This window comes from Eptatretus burgeri, chromosome 8 (assembly GCF_056783735.1).
Source record: "Eptatretus burgeri isolate ZD-2024b chromosome 8, Ebu_testis_v1, whole genome shotgun sequence".
NCBI lineage: Eukaryota > Metazoa > Chordata > Myxini > Myxiniformes > Myxinidae > Eptatretus > Eptatretus burgeri.
Window position 1 is genome coordinate 8901780 of NC_140968.1, and position 15096 is coordinate 8916875.

The window sequence follows — 15096 nt, forward strand, 5'->3', positions numbered from 1 at the left end:
ATAAAAGAAATTAAGAAAGGCAAAATTCAGTTTTCTCCCCAAGAACGACAGAAAATAATTCGAATACTTGGATCAGGGTTTCAAAAGTTTTAACATCTTTTTTCCAAAATAAATACAGTTATGGAAGCAATTGATAGTGTCTATGATTTGGATGATACTATTATTATCTCAAACTCCACTAAAAAAGAAGATTACTTCAAGGTAAATGCAATAACTGGAACAGACTGGAATACAAATGGTACAAAAAGTTTTGAAATAAATAATCAACAAACCTATTTGAATCTATCTGAAATTTTCTTGTTGTGTAAATTTATATTCACTGAGGCTGGGAATAACACAAACGCTACACGCGTAAATGATTTCTTCTGGAAAATGTTTGATAGTGTTCGTTTGTACATTGGAACACAAGAAGTTGAAGCGGTTGATTATGTCTCTGCTGTATCTGAAATGATGAAATTTACACTATATTCATTCGGTGATAGAATGGGAAAAGGGGCTGTCGAAGGTTTTATTCCTGATATGTCAACGGGAACAAACACAGACCCTGGATATAATCAAAGGAAAGGAATGTGTAATGATGATACAAAAGCAGGGAATAGTTTCACTGTGGCAGTTCCTCTTTAAGGTATATTTGGATTTTGTGATCATGATAAAGTTCTGTATGGTCTTAAAATTAGATTTCAATTACAAAGGAATGATAATGAAAATAGATTGCTTTTTGGTGTTGGTAGTGCTTTTGGTGATCAGAATAAATTTGTAATTGATGAAATGAGTTGGTATATTCGTGAATATACTCCAAATCGAAAAACAAAAGAGATGTTGAATAGAAGACTTAACTCAAAGAAACCACTCAGTGTATCATACCTCAAAAGAAGATGTCAACACGTTAAACTCAACCAAACCACTTACACATGGAATTTGGGTGTTCTGGAAGGAAAGCCACGATATCTGTGGATCATTTTAAAAAAGCCAGATGGTGATACTGCGACTGATAAGAATAATGCATTGAGTGATAATGCGAAGGTGAAACAACTTCACGTTTCTCGAGATGGAACATTTTATCCACGAGATCGATTGGAAATTAATTGGGAAAAATATGATTTTGCTGAAGCACACAAGTCTTACCAAAAGGTGTGTGAAAGTCATGGAAATAAAGAACCTGTTTTGGATATGACAGCATTTAAAAGTTTGTGTACAATCTATGCGTTTGACCTGAGTGCTCAAAAGGAAACTATAAAGTCTAATCGAGTGAATACTTCCCCATACATTGAAAGAGGAGAGAGTGAAGAAGTTGATGCATATTGTTTGCTTTTGGAAGAAACAGAATTACAGATTAATACAGATAATGGTGTTATGATTAGTCTCACATAATTTTTTGTTAAATAAATGAGTGGCAAAGCACCAACTGGGGTATATGTTAATCAAATCAATCTTCATAAACTATTATATCATCTTATGTTCAAAATCAAAGCCTTGTACGATTAACGTTAATACAATTCAGAGAAAAGGAGCAGTAAGAATTGATGTTTTGCTCACAAGAGAACAGGTTAAAATCTTGAACGATACTGGCTCACTTAAAATTAAAATGACAAAACCAATGTTGAAAAAATATTCAATAAGAGAGACGAGTGGAGGATTTCTCTCATTTCTAATTCCTTTATTTGCTGGTTTAAGTGCGGTTGGAGCATTGACGGGTGGTATTTCAACAGCGGTGAAAACTGCCAACGAAAGGAAGGCTCAACTCCGGGCTCAAAAAGAATTGGAAAGACATAACAAAGAGTTGGAGAAACAAATTAGTGGAAGTGGTGTAATTGTAGATTTTGCTGAAAAACTTAAAGGTCTGCCAGATAAAGCGAGATTGTAAGTTAGAGATATGCTTTCTTCAATCGCACAAGCAGGTGTAAAATCAACGAAAAGAGGTAATGGATTATATCTTTCTAATAAATAAATGAGCATTGATGAGTGGTTTAAAGAATTTGTAAACAATACAACATCAAATTTACAATTTGTCAAATATTGCAAGAAATTCAAAATTCATGTGGTTATTTGTATGAGAGATGAATTAACAAACATGCCGAAACATACAAAGAATATTATTATGAACTTAGAAGATAATGGGAACGGTTCTCATTGGGTTTGTATTTTTTAATAGTCAAGATAAATATTATTTTGATAGTTTCGGTCTTCCACCACCTGTTGAAGTCATAAAATTCTTATAGAATGGTGGTTCTCAAACCTTTCCAGTCCAATAATTAAATTCCAAGTGTTGTGGTCAATTATGACTGTATGTGTTATTTCAACTCAACAAAAATAAAAATTTTAATGACATTATTTTTAATCTAATATAAATGACTGATGTTGGTAAAGATGGTTCTATCTTTGGTATATCCCAAGAACTGGATATTGATTTATCAAATTATTACACAAAGGCACAGGCTGAACGACATAAATATAATATAACCAAAAATATTAATATGAAAAATGCTTATAAATTAAAAAATTATCCAAGCCTGACTGACGCGAATTATTTGGTGAGATTAAGCGATTTATCACAATATATATCCTAAAATAAACGGCCGTGTATTCCAAAGATACAGAAGTGTTGATTTTATCTCCAGGTCATACAGAATTCACAGTTCGAATTAAAATAAATTTTTATAAAGAAGGGCGTATCGTTTGTCTGAGAATAGAACAATGGGGGTATGATATGAATGATTTAGGCTATAATTGGTCATTTAAAATTGACCTAAAAGACCTGGAGCAATTAAATCAGTCTTGTGAGGAAGAATATTATCCACTTGGTGTAGAGAATGAGTTTTGTAGAGCCACGATTAGTAAACAACAAATAAAAGAATTTAATAAGGGTAAATATAATAATGGTTTTGCCCTTGTTTATGAAACAAGTTTATGAAACAAGTTTATGAAACAAGTTTATATCATGAAAACAGAAAAAACAGGATTATTTATATTAAGTGGGGAAATACAAAATGATTTAACTCTGGGAAGATGGGGAGGTGTTTCGTGTCATAATATTTTTCTAACATATATTTCTAATACATAAATTACGGCAAGAAGGCTTCAAGAAAATTATCATTTCTGTGTCCAAGCATACCTTCAAGAAAAGGGTATTCAGTATTTTCATAAATATGTTCTACAACATAAGAATGAGGTATTTTCAATAAAAGATTGGCATTATGCTGATGTTGATAAACCAACAACTTTAGATTTAATTCGAATGTTAAATTATGAAAAAATTATAAAGTTAAGAAAACAAAAGGCTCTTTTAGAAATTCAAAAGAAATTTTATTGGTTTCCTGTTGTAAAAAAATTATTTTGGATACAGGAATAACAAGAAATCCCGATGAATGTATGTATGATATTCTATGGGGTGCAAGTGATTCAAGGATAGTCAGGGATGAGGAAGGAGTTGAAGAGAGAGAAGAGGAGGAAAAGGAGAAGAGAGAGAAGGAGGAGAGGGAGAAGAAAGAGGAGGAAAGAGAAAAGAGAGAGAGAAGGAGAGGGAGGAGAGGGAGGAAAGAGCGAGACTAAATAAATATCAAAATATGGAAACCAGTGAGATTAAAAAAAGATTGGTGGTATAACAGAAAATAACTCAACCCACCAAGGAGGAAAACAAAGAATTGACAAGTCTACTAGCAGTATTTTCGACAAGACATTCATTTTAATTCAAGTTTTATGTTTTTTTTTTCTTTAATAAATGGAGGAGAGAGTGAAGGCATTTCTCAGGATTCTTTATGTTTTAAAAATTAAGATTCAAATGTGCATGTTGGAAACTAAAAAGGTTTTTGCACTCTGTCGGAATTTTTCTCATAAATAAATGAGTTATTGTCTCAAATGTAAAAAGAAAACTAATACTAAAAATATCTCATATTTTAAAAGTAAAAATAACAGGCTTATACAAAAAGGTATATGTTCGGTGTGTGGTTCAAAAAAAAATCAATTTATCTCCAAACACAAACTCTGAGGAGATATACAAAAGTTTTTATCAGGAAGTAAATTTACAACTACTGGACTACCAGGGTATTCTTTCTGTGGGCCAGGCACAAACTTGGATAAAAGATTAGATGAGGCAGACAATCCTAAACGATGGAGTAAACCCATCAATGGGGTTGATGAAGTGTGCATGAGGCACGATATTGATTATGGGAATACCACAACGTTGGAAGAAAAGCATGAAGCCGATAGAGAAATGTTGTATAATTTGTCTCTGAAACAAAATCCAACCTTGAGAGAAAAAGTTGATAGGTTCATCGTGAAGAAGATGATCAGTGCTAAATTGAAACTTGGACTTGGAAATTCAAAAAACTTATAGCCTCTCATGATGTCATTAAGATTGAAGAGCAATTAGCTGATGAATTACATAAACCAATATTCACAAAGTTTCAGAGAAGGAAAGTTTATTCCAAGGAAGTAGATTATATCTGTTCTGCTGATTTGATTGAACTCAACAATGATAAGGGGTACAAGTATGCTTTAACCGTTTTTGATTTGAGGAGAAGATACGCATGGGTTGCACCATTAAAAAACAAAACAGGTAATACTCTTATGTTAGCCTTTCAACAGATATTTAATAAAAGTAAGAGAAAACCTAAAAAATTGTGGACTGATGAGGGTGGAGAGTTTTATAACAAGACATTCATGAATTTTCTAAAAAATAAGAGTATTACATTATACAGTACCTTTAATGAAGGGAAGGCCGTTGTTGTTGAACGTTTTAATCGTACCTGAAAAGAGAGACTATATAAAAAATTCACACAACTCTGTTCACAACAATGGTCATCTTTTATTCAGGATATTGTGGATAAGTATAATGAGACGATTCACACGTCAACAAATATGAAACCATCAGAAACATTTACAAAATCAAAATATGAAAAAGAGATTAATGTCAGAAAACCTAAGTTCAAAGTTGGTGATATCGTAACAATATATAAATGGAAATCTCATTTTGAAAAGGGTTATTCTAAACGATGGACGAACGAACTTTTTAAAATTGTTTGTGTAATAGATACGGTTCCTTGGACTTATATATGATTTGGAAGGGGAAGAGATTTTAGGTTCATTTTATTCACAGGAATTACAAAAGACAAAACTAAACAGATTATACCCATGGGAGCAATGGGTTGTCCCTTCACTCCCTCCCTCCTATACACCGTTGTGGACACTCGAGGGCCAAGTCTGAGGTGTATAACAGTAGATAATGTGTGTCAAGGGGGACGTTCTTAGATCTGTGAACCCCAAACACAGAATCCTCAACTGAATAGTCAAGGCTTAACTTTGTTTGTTGGTGTGTGTGTGTGTGTGTGTGTGTGTGTGTGTGTGTGTGTGTGTGTGTGTGTGTGTGTGCGCGCCTGTGCGTGTGCGTGTGCGTGCGTGTGTGTGTGTGTGTGTGTGTGTGTGTGTGTGTGTGTGTGTGTGTGTGTGTGTGTGTGTGTGTGTGTGTGTGTGTGTTTTTCCCAACCCTCACATTCAAAATCTCAACCCCAACTCAATCCTCGCCCAACACAATGTCTTTTTCAAAATGAGATTTCCACCTATATATATTTTTTACGTTTTTTTTTCTCTTCTTCCAATTCTGTCTTTTAAGGCTTTCAGGTTTGATGACTTAGAAAGGAGTAAGCCTGCACTTTCTTCCCAGAACGAATAATATATATTTTTTATGTTTTATTCTCTTCTTCCAATTCTGTCTTTTAAAGCTTTCAGGTTTGATGACGTAGAAAGGGGGAGTAAGCCTGCACTTTCTTCCCAGAACTTTCTTGATCTTGCTCCCATCAAGCACCATCCGACAAAGAACTACATCGATAGGTTTCGATCCCAAAGAGTGATAGCATTTCAAGTCTCCAAAATAAACCCAACTTTCCAAGTCTTCAAGGTATAACCACATTCCTGTTGAGTTTCCAAGATATGTATCTTATTGTGAGTTATCAAGCCAGAACCCACATTTAAAGTCTCCAAAATAAAACCAACTTACAAAGTCTCTAAAGGATAACTAATTTCCTGATTTTTTTTTTCAAAATTTGTGAGTCTCCAACGTAGGTTTCATATTTAAAACCACCAAGGATAACTCATTTACTAATTTTTTCAAAATTTGTGAGTCTTCAAGGTAGGCCCCATATTTAGAACCATCTTGGCAGAACCCTTTTCCTGAGTCTCCAAGGTAGTTATTTAAACCATCAAGGCAGAACTCATTTACTGATTTTTTTTTTCAAAATTTGTGAGTCTCCAAGGTAAAACTTGTATTCTGGCTCATCAAGGTATAACTTGTTCAGTGGGTATTGTCTTGATAACTCACAATGAGTACTATTGCTGTAAAACTCTTTTTCAGGATTTTGCTGGTCTCCAAGGTATAACTCTTTGGTTGGGTCATCAAGATCGAGCTCGTTCTGTGGGTCTTGGTCGCTCATAAGGTCTTCAACCAAGCCAACAATTTTGCCCCAAGTTGTGGCAAAATCGGTATTTTCATATTGCATTTCAGATACAATTTCCTGTGAGAGTAAATAATAATGTATTAATTAAGTTATTTAATTATTTAATGAGTCTATGTTGAAAAGGAACTAAAAATAGGAAAATAAAAATCTTACCTCAACAGATAAGAGGTTTGAATCCAGTTCATCAACTTGAAGGTTTAGTTCCATACAAATATTCGAACTGCAAGGAACCCCAAAGTCATCCCACTCAAGGCCTAGCTCGTTCTGTGGGTCTTGGTCGCTCATAAGGTCTCCAACGTATAACTCTTTGGTTGGGTCATCAAGATCGAGCTCGTTCTGTGGGTCTTGGTCGCTCATGAGGTCTTCAACCAAGCCAACAATTTCGCCCCAAGTTGTGGCAAAATCGGTATTTTCATATTGCATTTCAGATACAATTTCCTGAGAGAAATAATAATGTATTAATTAAGTTATTTAATTATTAAATGAGTCGATGTTTAAAAGGAACTGAAAATAGGGAAATAAAATCTTACCTCAATGAATAAGAGGTTTGAATCCAGTTCATCAACTTGAAGGTTTAGTTCCAGGCAAGCACACAGCACACCATTGCCAGCAAAAAAAATGTTTAAAATGGAGCCTGGGCTTGAGGCTTTTTTGGGAAAGACTGGTGGGTGTGGTTTCCTTTGGAAATTCCCTGGGCAAGCCCAGGCAAGCCTTCGTTGGGAAATTTTTCAAAACCATAACATTCTAGAATTTTCTAGTGATTTCTTTGAGTCAGAGATGAACTGGAAATGATGTAAGAGTCGGCGGGGCTGAGCAAAAGTGGGCGGGGCTTACAAAAACACCTCATAATAGTGGGCGGGGCTTAAAGGAAAGTGGGCGGGGCTTCGGGAAAAGTGGGCGGGCTAATGAAAAGTGGGCGTGGCTTATGCAAAAAATAATCTCAGGCTCAGGAGGTGGTCAGATGAGATCATTAAGAGAAGTATATCATTTCATAATGACACAAAAGGGGTATCTTGAAAAATATAAAGATTCAAATGTTTTATTTTTAAATATTTTAGATGGGGATTATTGTGCAAAGAAAATTAAACTATTGAAGGAATTTGAGAATGAACAAATCTTTATAGGTTCAATGAGTGAGCTAAACAATATGCATTGGTTATTTGAAAAAGAGTGTCCCAAGGCTTACATGTTTCAGACATTTCTTTGGAATCACCTTTAACAAATCACATTACTACTTTACTACTTGAACAAATCTTGATCATGTCGCATTGGTTATTTGAATAGAGTGCCCCTTGGTTAAAAGGGGAGACAAATAAAAAGGGGGTTTATTTTTTAGGGAAAAAAATATGAATCGCTGAAAATCCCCCATTCACTTACATGGGGAAAAGTGAGCCAGAATCAGTATATTCACCCTACTAGTGGGTTTCAACACCCCGTAAACAGAATCGCTTCCGTCGAGGTCGGCGATAACACCGCTCGGTTATCACTGTAGTACGGAATGGACCGCTTAAGCGGTTCGTGTCCTCGGCCGGCCTGCGGCGAGATATGATCGCCCGGTTAACTACTCGCGCATGTACTTAGGTATGTCGAATTTGGCAAACAACTCTATCCTGCGCGGGTGGCGAATTGGCACGATTGTGGTGAGGTCGAAAGACCCACCCGTGACTAGCTCCTGGCGGTAGTTCCAGGAGGGTCACGACTGAATTGTCCGTTCCGGTGAGCGACGCGGTCGCAATTTGAGTTACGTGGCCGGTCGCACGCTGGGCGGACTGAAATTCGTAACAATATATTTATATATATATATATATTTATATATATATATGTATATATATATATTTATATATATGGAGATATATGTATGTATATATGTAGATATATATATATATATATATATATATATATATATATATATGTGTATATGTATGTATGTATATATATATATATATATATATATTTTTTCCTCATTGCAAACAACTCGTTTTATCTCCTGTAATGGTGGACGCATTATTGAGTCTCGTTATCACAGTGGAAGTGACGTCCATTGCATACTACCTCTTGATGGGATTTATATGTAGCAGTTTTGAACATCAAGTCCTTCATTATTTTCAGGTGATATTTATCCTTTAAATGTGGAATCCAGAGGACACAATGTTTCATCTGTCTCAGAAACTTTAAGATGTGCTCCTGTAAAGGAAGATTCAGATGTTCATTTGACAAATGGCAGTCCTGTTTGTTCTGCAACAAGTGAGCAGAAACGTATAATATTAACATGAACTCTTTTGAATTCAGGGTTTATGAAATCTTTGAAATCGTTCGATATTTTGCACTTTGAGTTTCACAAAAAGAACTTCTTCTTGTTTGTTTTTACAGAACACTCAAGAAGTCCAGTTGGGCAGATACGATTGAGGAGCAGCTTGAGGGTGAAGATGTTGTCAATTTTAAAGAACCAATCCCAAGAAAAAGACTCAAAATACAAGTGTACATCTGGTGAAAACAGCACAAAGATCAATATTAAATTAATCAAACCCAAAAAGGTTATCGAAAGGCAAATGTGTTATAAGTGTTATAGATGCAGTGCAGATTTTACTTCAACAAACATCAAAATACACATGAGGACCCACAAAGGAGAACGCCCACCCAAATGCTCTGTCTGTGATGAAGGTTTCTCTGTAAAAGGCCATTTGAATCGGCACATGGGGATCCATCCAGGAGATCGTACTTACAAATGCTCCATATGTGATAAAGGTTTCTCTGAAAAAGGCAGTTTGAAAATGCACATGAGATTCCATACAGGAGAGCGTCCTTACAAATGCTCTATCTGTGATAAAGGTTTCTCTTGTCAAGGCTATTTGAATAAGCATATGAGGATCCACACAGGACAGCGTCCTTACAAATGCTCTATCTGTGATAAAGATTTCTCTCGAAAAGGTAATTTGAATCGCCATATGATGATCCATACAAGAGAGCGTCCTTACAAATGCTCTATCTGTGATAAAGGTTTCTCTGTAAAAGACCATTTGAATCGGCATATGAGGATCCATACAGGAGAGCGTCCTTACAAATGCTCCATATGTGATAAAGGTTTCTCTGTAAGAGGCAGTTTGAAAATGCACATGAGGATCCATACAGGAGAGTGTCCCTACAAATGCTCCATATGTGATAAAAGTTTCTCTCAAAAAGGCGATTTGAATGAGCATATGCGGATCCACATTGGAGAGCGTTCTTTCAAATGCTCCATATGTGATAAAAGTTTCTCTTTGAAAGGCAATTTGAAAATGCATACGAGGATCCATACAGGAGAGCGTCCTTACAAATGCTCTATCTGTGATAAAGGTTTCTCTGCAAAAGGGGATTTGAATCGGCATGTGAGGATCCATACAGGAGAGCGTCCTTACAAATGTTCCATCTGTGATAAAGGTTTCTCTGAAAAAGGCAGTTTGAAAATGCACATGAGATTCCATACAGGAGAGCGTCCTTACAAATGCTCCATATGTGATAATGGTTTCTCTGAAAAAAGCAGTTTGAAAATGCACATGAGATTCCATACAGGAGAGCGTCCTTACAAATGCTCCATATGTGATAAGGGTTTCTCTGAAAAAAGCAGTTTGAATCGCCACATGAGGATCCATACAGGAGAGCGTCCCAACAAATGCTCTATCTGTGATAAAGGTTTCTCTCAAAAAGACAATTTGAATCGCCACATGAGGATCCATACAGGAGAGCGTTCAAAGAATCCACACAAAAAGAACAGACAAAAATACACGAATGAGAAAACGAAGCATTCTTTCAATACATCGGAATAAAAGAAGCCCCAGGTACAACACAAAAATATCCGTAAAATAATCGGCAAAGAGTACCTACGCAAAATAAGACTAATTTTGAAGTCATCCCTCTCTCCAATGAACAAAACCAAAGATATAAACCAACTTGCAGTGCCGGTATTCCAATATGGCCGTGCAATTATAAATTACATCAAACGAACGCTCACCCTAACTATTCACAAGATGTTCCACAAAAACCAATGCATACCGAGGGTGTTCTTACCTAGACGAGAACGAGGAGGTTGTGTGATGGAGCTTCGTGTGTCAGACCAGTGGAGTATGTGAAAAGCTCAACAGACAATCGTATGGGATTTGTACACGACCAAGAAAACAACAAACCAGAAAAGGGATCATTATTTCATTTGGCAACAAACTTAAAAAAAAAACTGGTGTAAATGATAGAGACTACACAGGAAAACGAAACAGAAACAAACACAGTCCCCAATGATTGCAAAGAAAAAAAATGACAAAAAGAAATATCAGCGAATATACTCTGACAAATTGGGAGTGATAAAAGAGCATGAAAATTTAAAACAGAGCTTGACAGGACAGGGATTGACAAGGAAGGCTCACTGGAATGGCAAAGAAGAGGTGTAATGAATTGGGATGGAGAACGAGTCATCATAAATGCTCATCATCACAAACTGATGCCTTTAAGAAAATGGTGGGATGTATGGACATCACAAACCAAGCACTGCGTCCGGACATGGTGCTCAAACACAAAAAGGAAAAGTCAGCATTTTTCATTGAGGTTTCAGTTCCCAATGACTGGACGGCATGCCACAGAAATCAGGAAAATGTCAAAATACCAGGATCTGAAAAATGAGGTCAAGAGGACCTCAAAAATGAAGAAAGCTGAAATTATACCAGTGAGAGTCGGAGCTCGAGGAATGATAAGGAAAACCCTCACTGAGTGCTTGAATATCACTCTGGGAATATCATTCCAAACAAGCTGCAAGTGGAGGCTGTCAGAGGTTCAGTGAAGATTTTGAAAAGAGTCCTTGGAAAGAGGCGATGAGAAGGACATTTCACAGTTTGTTATATGAATCATGATCCTTTACCAAAAAGGAGGTGGAGATTTTGAGTTCTGGGAGAACTTCCTCTCACCTTTTGAAATCCAAAATAGATAACCAATGAGAGCCAAAAAAACTCACTCAAACAAACAGACAAATTAAATGAAAGAGGAAAAGACCAGCAGTTTGAAAATTTACTCCAAAGAGTGAATCAAAAACTAAGGAAATGGAAGCAGACTGTTGCAATCAACCCAGAAAAAGATGAACTATTTTTGGAAAGGGATTTATGAAAATTGAAAAGAACAAAACAATAAGGTGGAACAGATCCAAAACTTGTTAAAGAAGAAGCAACATCGAGAGGATATTCCTCAAGTGATAATTGCCAAACAGAAAATTATGAAACACTCAGAAAGATGCCAAAATTCAAAATCCCTGGTCTGGATGGCATCCCACATTTCTGGTGCACTTCACAATCATGACATTGAGCTTATCCCAAGGCGAAAAGGCAACGGATGAATGGTCGTCCAATCCTGATCTTCCCTTCTGAGTTTTCAACATGCAAAACACCATTTTAAGTCCACTCTCATCCTGACCCACTGTCTTTCGATCTTCACTCATTCACTGTGTCTTTTGCACATGAGAAGGAGGAAAACATTCTTTCAACTCTCGACTTTTTGTTATATACATGGTGTCTGCTCATGAAATAACTCGGACACCAAACAGATCAGTTCACAACAAAACAAAGGGAACAGCAGTGGAAAGGGGAAACGTCAACAGCAGGGTGGAGGGGAAAAATCGACGGAGACTGACAAATATGGGATGCAGGTAACGATGAGGGTAATAGTAAGGGGTGGACAAGTGGGACACAAGTAAAATGTTGGAAGTACTGAGGGATTGTTTACCGGGTGTTGAAAACATCATGCTTTTGGATGGGTGATGACTTGAGATGGTGGTGAACAGATGTCTTCAAGACCTGGAGGGAAGAATCAGATTGAATCGAGTGTGGAATGTGGTTCCACAGGTGAGGAGAAAAGGAATACATGAGTGTTGCTAAGCAGTGGTTCTGGATTTTGGCGGGTGAACTCTGAAGGGGTTGATGGAAGACTCGGAGAGAAGATTCATATGGAGGGTGTAGGACCAGAAAAGAGTCGGAAGAAGATGGAGACCACCGACCTGTTGGCGATGGTGAAGTGATCGTCTCAGCTTCATCGTGAGAAATTCCAATGATCTTGAAAGCCTTCGTTTCCACGGCTTCAAGCTGAGCAAGATGTGAGCCACAGGAGCCAGCCCTGACGAAAGAGCAGTACTCCATTAAGCTGTGGATGAAAGCCTTGTCGGTGGATAGGAGTTCAGGTGTGCCAACGAAGGACTCTGCATGAAGGAGGGTGGCCTGTCTGGTTTTGGTGGCCAACTTTGAAATGTGGCTTGCTTCTCCAATAAATGATCCACAACACACATGCGTCATGACACTGCTTGTTTTTACTGAATGCATCAGCTCGTACTGTATTTCCAAACTCAGAATATGCAATTTTGTAATGCTGAGAGAAATTTTACGGTATTTTTGTATCAACATGAACATTACAGTAATAACAGGTAAAATATTCAATGATATCAAATGTGAAAGTGAGGGAAGAGGTTTCTGTCTGTCAGAAGGATGAGGTATGTCGTGGCAGAGAATGGAGTCATTAGCAAAGAAATAATGAGGATTTTCCTGCGAATCTGTGATATCATTGATGAAGATGAGGACGAAGATGGGGCTGAGAACATTGGGATGGGGCATTGGGGAAAGTCCAGCCTTGACAAGGAGAGGAGAAGAAAGAGTTCTGTTCTCTCTCGATCGAGTGCAGCCTGTGGCTGCTGGTTGCATCATTGGTTGGGACGTGGCTATGCCGCTGATGCAGTGTCCCCCTTAGCAGTACACTTGTACTCATTTTGCTAACCTCGGAAGGATGACGGGCTGAGTCAACTTCCTGGTGTATTTTCATTCAGCAGCCAACGGGGCTTGAACTCAGGTCCCTAGGATCCCAAGCCACCACCCTCACCATGAAACCAACTCCAGGCTTCAAGAGTTCTGGTGAGAGCCCCATGTTGGCTTCAAGAGTGGAGTTTGCCTTGGATTCAATAGGCAAACAGTTTGGAGAGTATGTGGGATACCAGACCACATCGAAAGCTCGAGATATGCCCAGAGAGACGGCTTTGATGTGTCTGATATTGAAGGCCTCCAACCATTGTTGAGAAAGTAAAAGCAGCATGTGCAAGTTAGAGTGACCTGGTCTGAATCCAAATTGATGACTTGAGATGAGACTTGGATAAAATGTATAGATTTTACATCAACTGCGATGATGGATTCCACGACTTTGCTATGTTTGGAAGTGAGCTGCCAGGGTTTGGAAGTTACGGGCAGGACCCCGTGTCCTCACAAACGATGATGGATGCCAGCTTTGAAGAAAATGTTTTAAAATCCTTTTCCAGGCCTCTTGTTCGGTTTTGCCTGCACGAATCTAAGTGCAGCCAAGTGAGATTTAGCTTAAAAGTTCTGCAGGTTTCAAAAAATAAATGTAGAAGATGATATTCAAAAAAATAAATGTAAAAAAAAAAAAACCCCGAAGATAAAATGAAAACTCTGTCAAGTTGCAGTCATTAATAATTTAGGTTACAAACTTCAGGGAAATACTTTCAAGTGTTCAATGATAGATGCTGTTCCATTAAATATAGTTGAAGAGTAAACATGTTACTGATGCAATCGACAAGTTATTGAACAATTTTGATTGACTATCTTCAGTCATAAATTCCTGTGTTCACCAAAGAAGACATGATAGTTGAAAGACAAATGTACATTCCAATCAGATTAATGACTGCAATTATTCGACAGTTGAACAGTAAAAATATTACAGCAAATCAACCAAGAACAGGAAGAGTAAAATTGTTCTCCAATAAATGATGTACAACACACATGCATCATGACGCTGCTTGTTTTGACTGAATGCATCAGCTCGTACTGTATTTCCAAACTCAGAACAAGCAATGTTATAATGCTGTGAGAAATTTGTACGGTATTTTTGTGTCAATATGAACATGACAGTAATAACAGGCAAAATATTCAATGATATTGAAGAACCATATCACACCATAAGCGTGGTCAATCCAAACATGCAATCCAATAATAGAAACAGATATCACACCTGAAGTGGGGTTGTGGAAGAAAAATAATTAATTCATTTTTGTGAAATGTATAATATGCTGCACCAACCATTTTCTGTCATTTGAGGTGATGAACTGATGATACTCGTTTCCTCTTGTGTGCTTTCAAATGCTTGTGAAGGTCTCATCTATTACAAAACATTGTAATTAACGAAAGTTATTTTGTCATCATGTGTGGTGTTGTTCACCAAGAAGAATCATGGAAGTGTGTTTTAAAACCCACTCACCCAGTAACCGGGCAGGTTGGAATGTTTGGCTGATCAGCTCACAGCTGCAAAGCTCAGGGTAGTTGGGGTTGCTTGCCAATATATATATATATATATATATATATATATATATATATATATATATATATATATATATATATATATATATATATATATATATATATATATATATATATATATATATATATATATATATATATATATATATATATATATATATATATATCTATATATCTATATTCCTGTCTTGTCAAGCATTGTACCATGGGCCCCATGTCTCACAATGTTTCTTTGTCAGTTACCCATCCCTATTCCTGTAGAATACTGAGGTCAAAATACTTCATACAGCTGTGCATTATCAGAACACCCCACCTTTTACCTTGAG

The 15096-nt window shown here is 36.9% G+C and overlaps 1 protein-coding gene across 1 annotated transcript in view; it reads left to right on the forward strand.

Moving 5' to 3' along the window:
• The window catches only part of LOC147021051 (uncharacterized), a 166040-nt gene extending 151252 nt beyond the window's left edge, over window positions 1-14788 (forward strand). Inside the window, exon 6 of the mRNA XM_085893634.1 lies at window positions 9111-14788. Coding sequence (XP_085749760.1) covers window positions 9111-10252 — 1142 coding nt within the window. The 3' untranslated portion in view covers window positions 10253-14788. The remainder of the gene's footprint in view (window positions 1-9110) is intronic.
• Window positions 14789-15096: the final 308 nt, after the last annotated feature.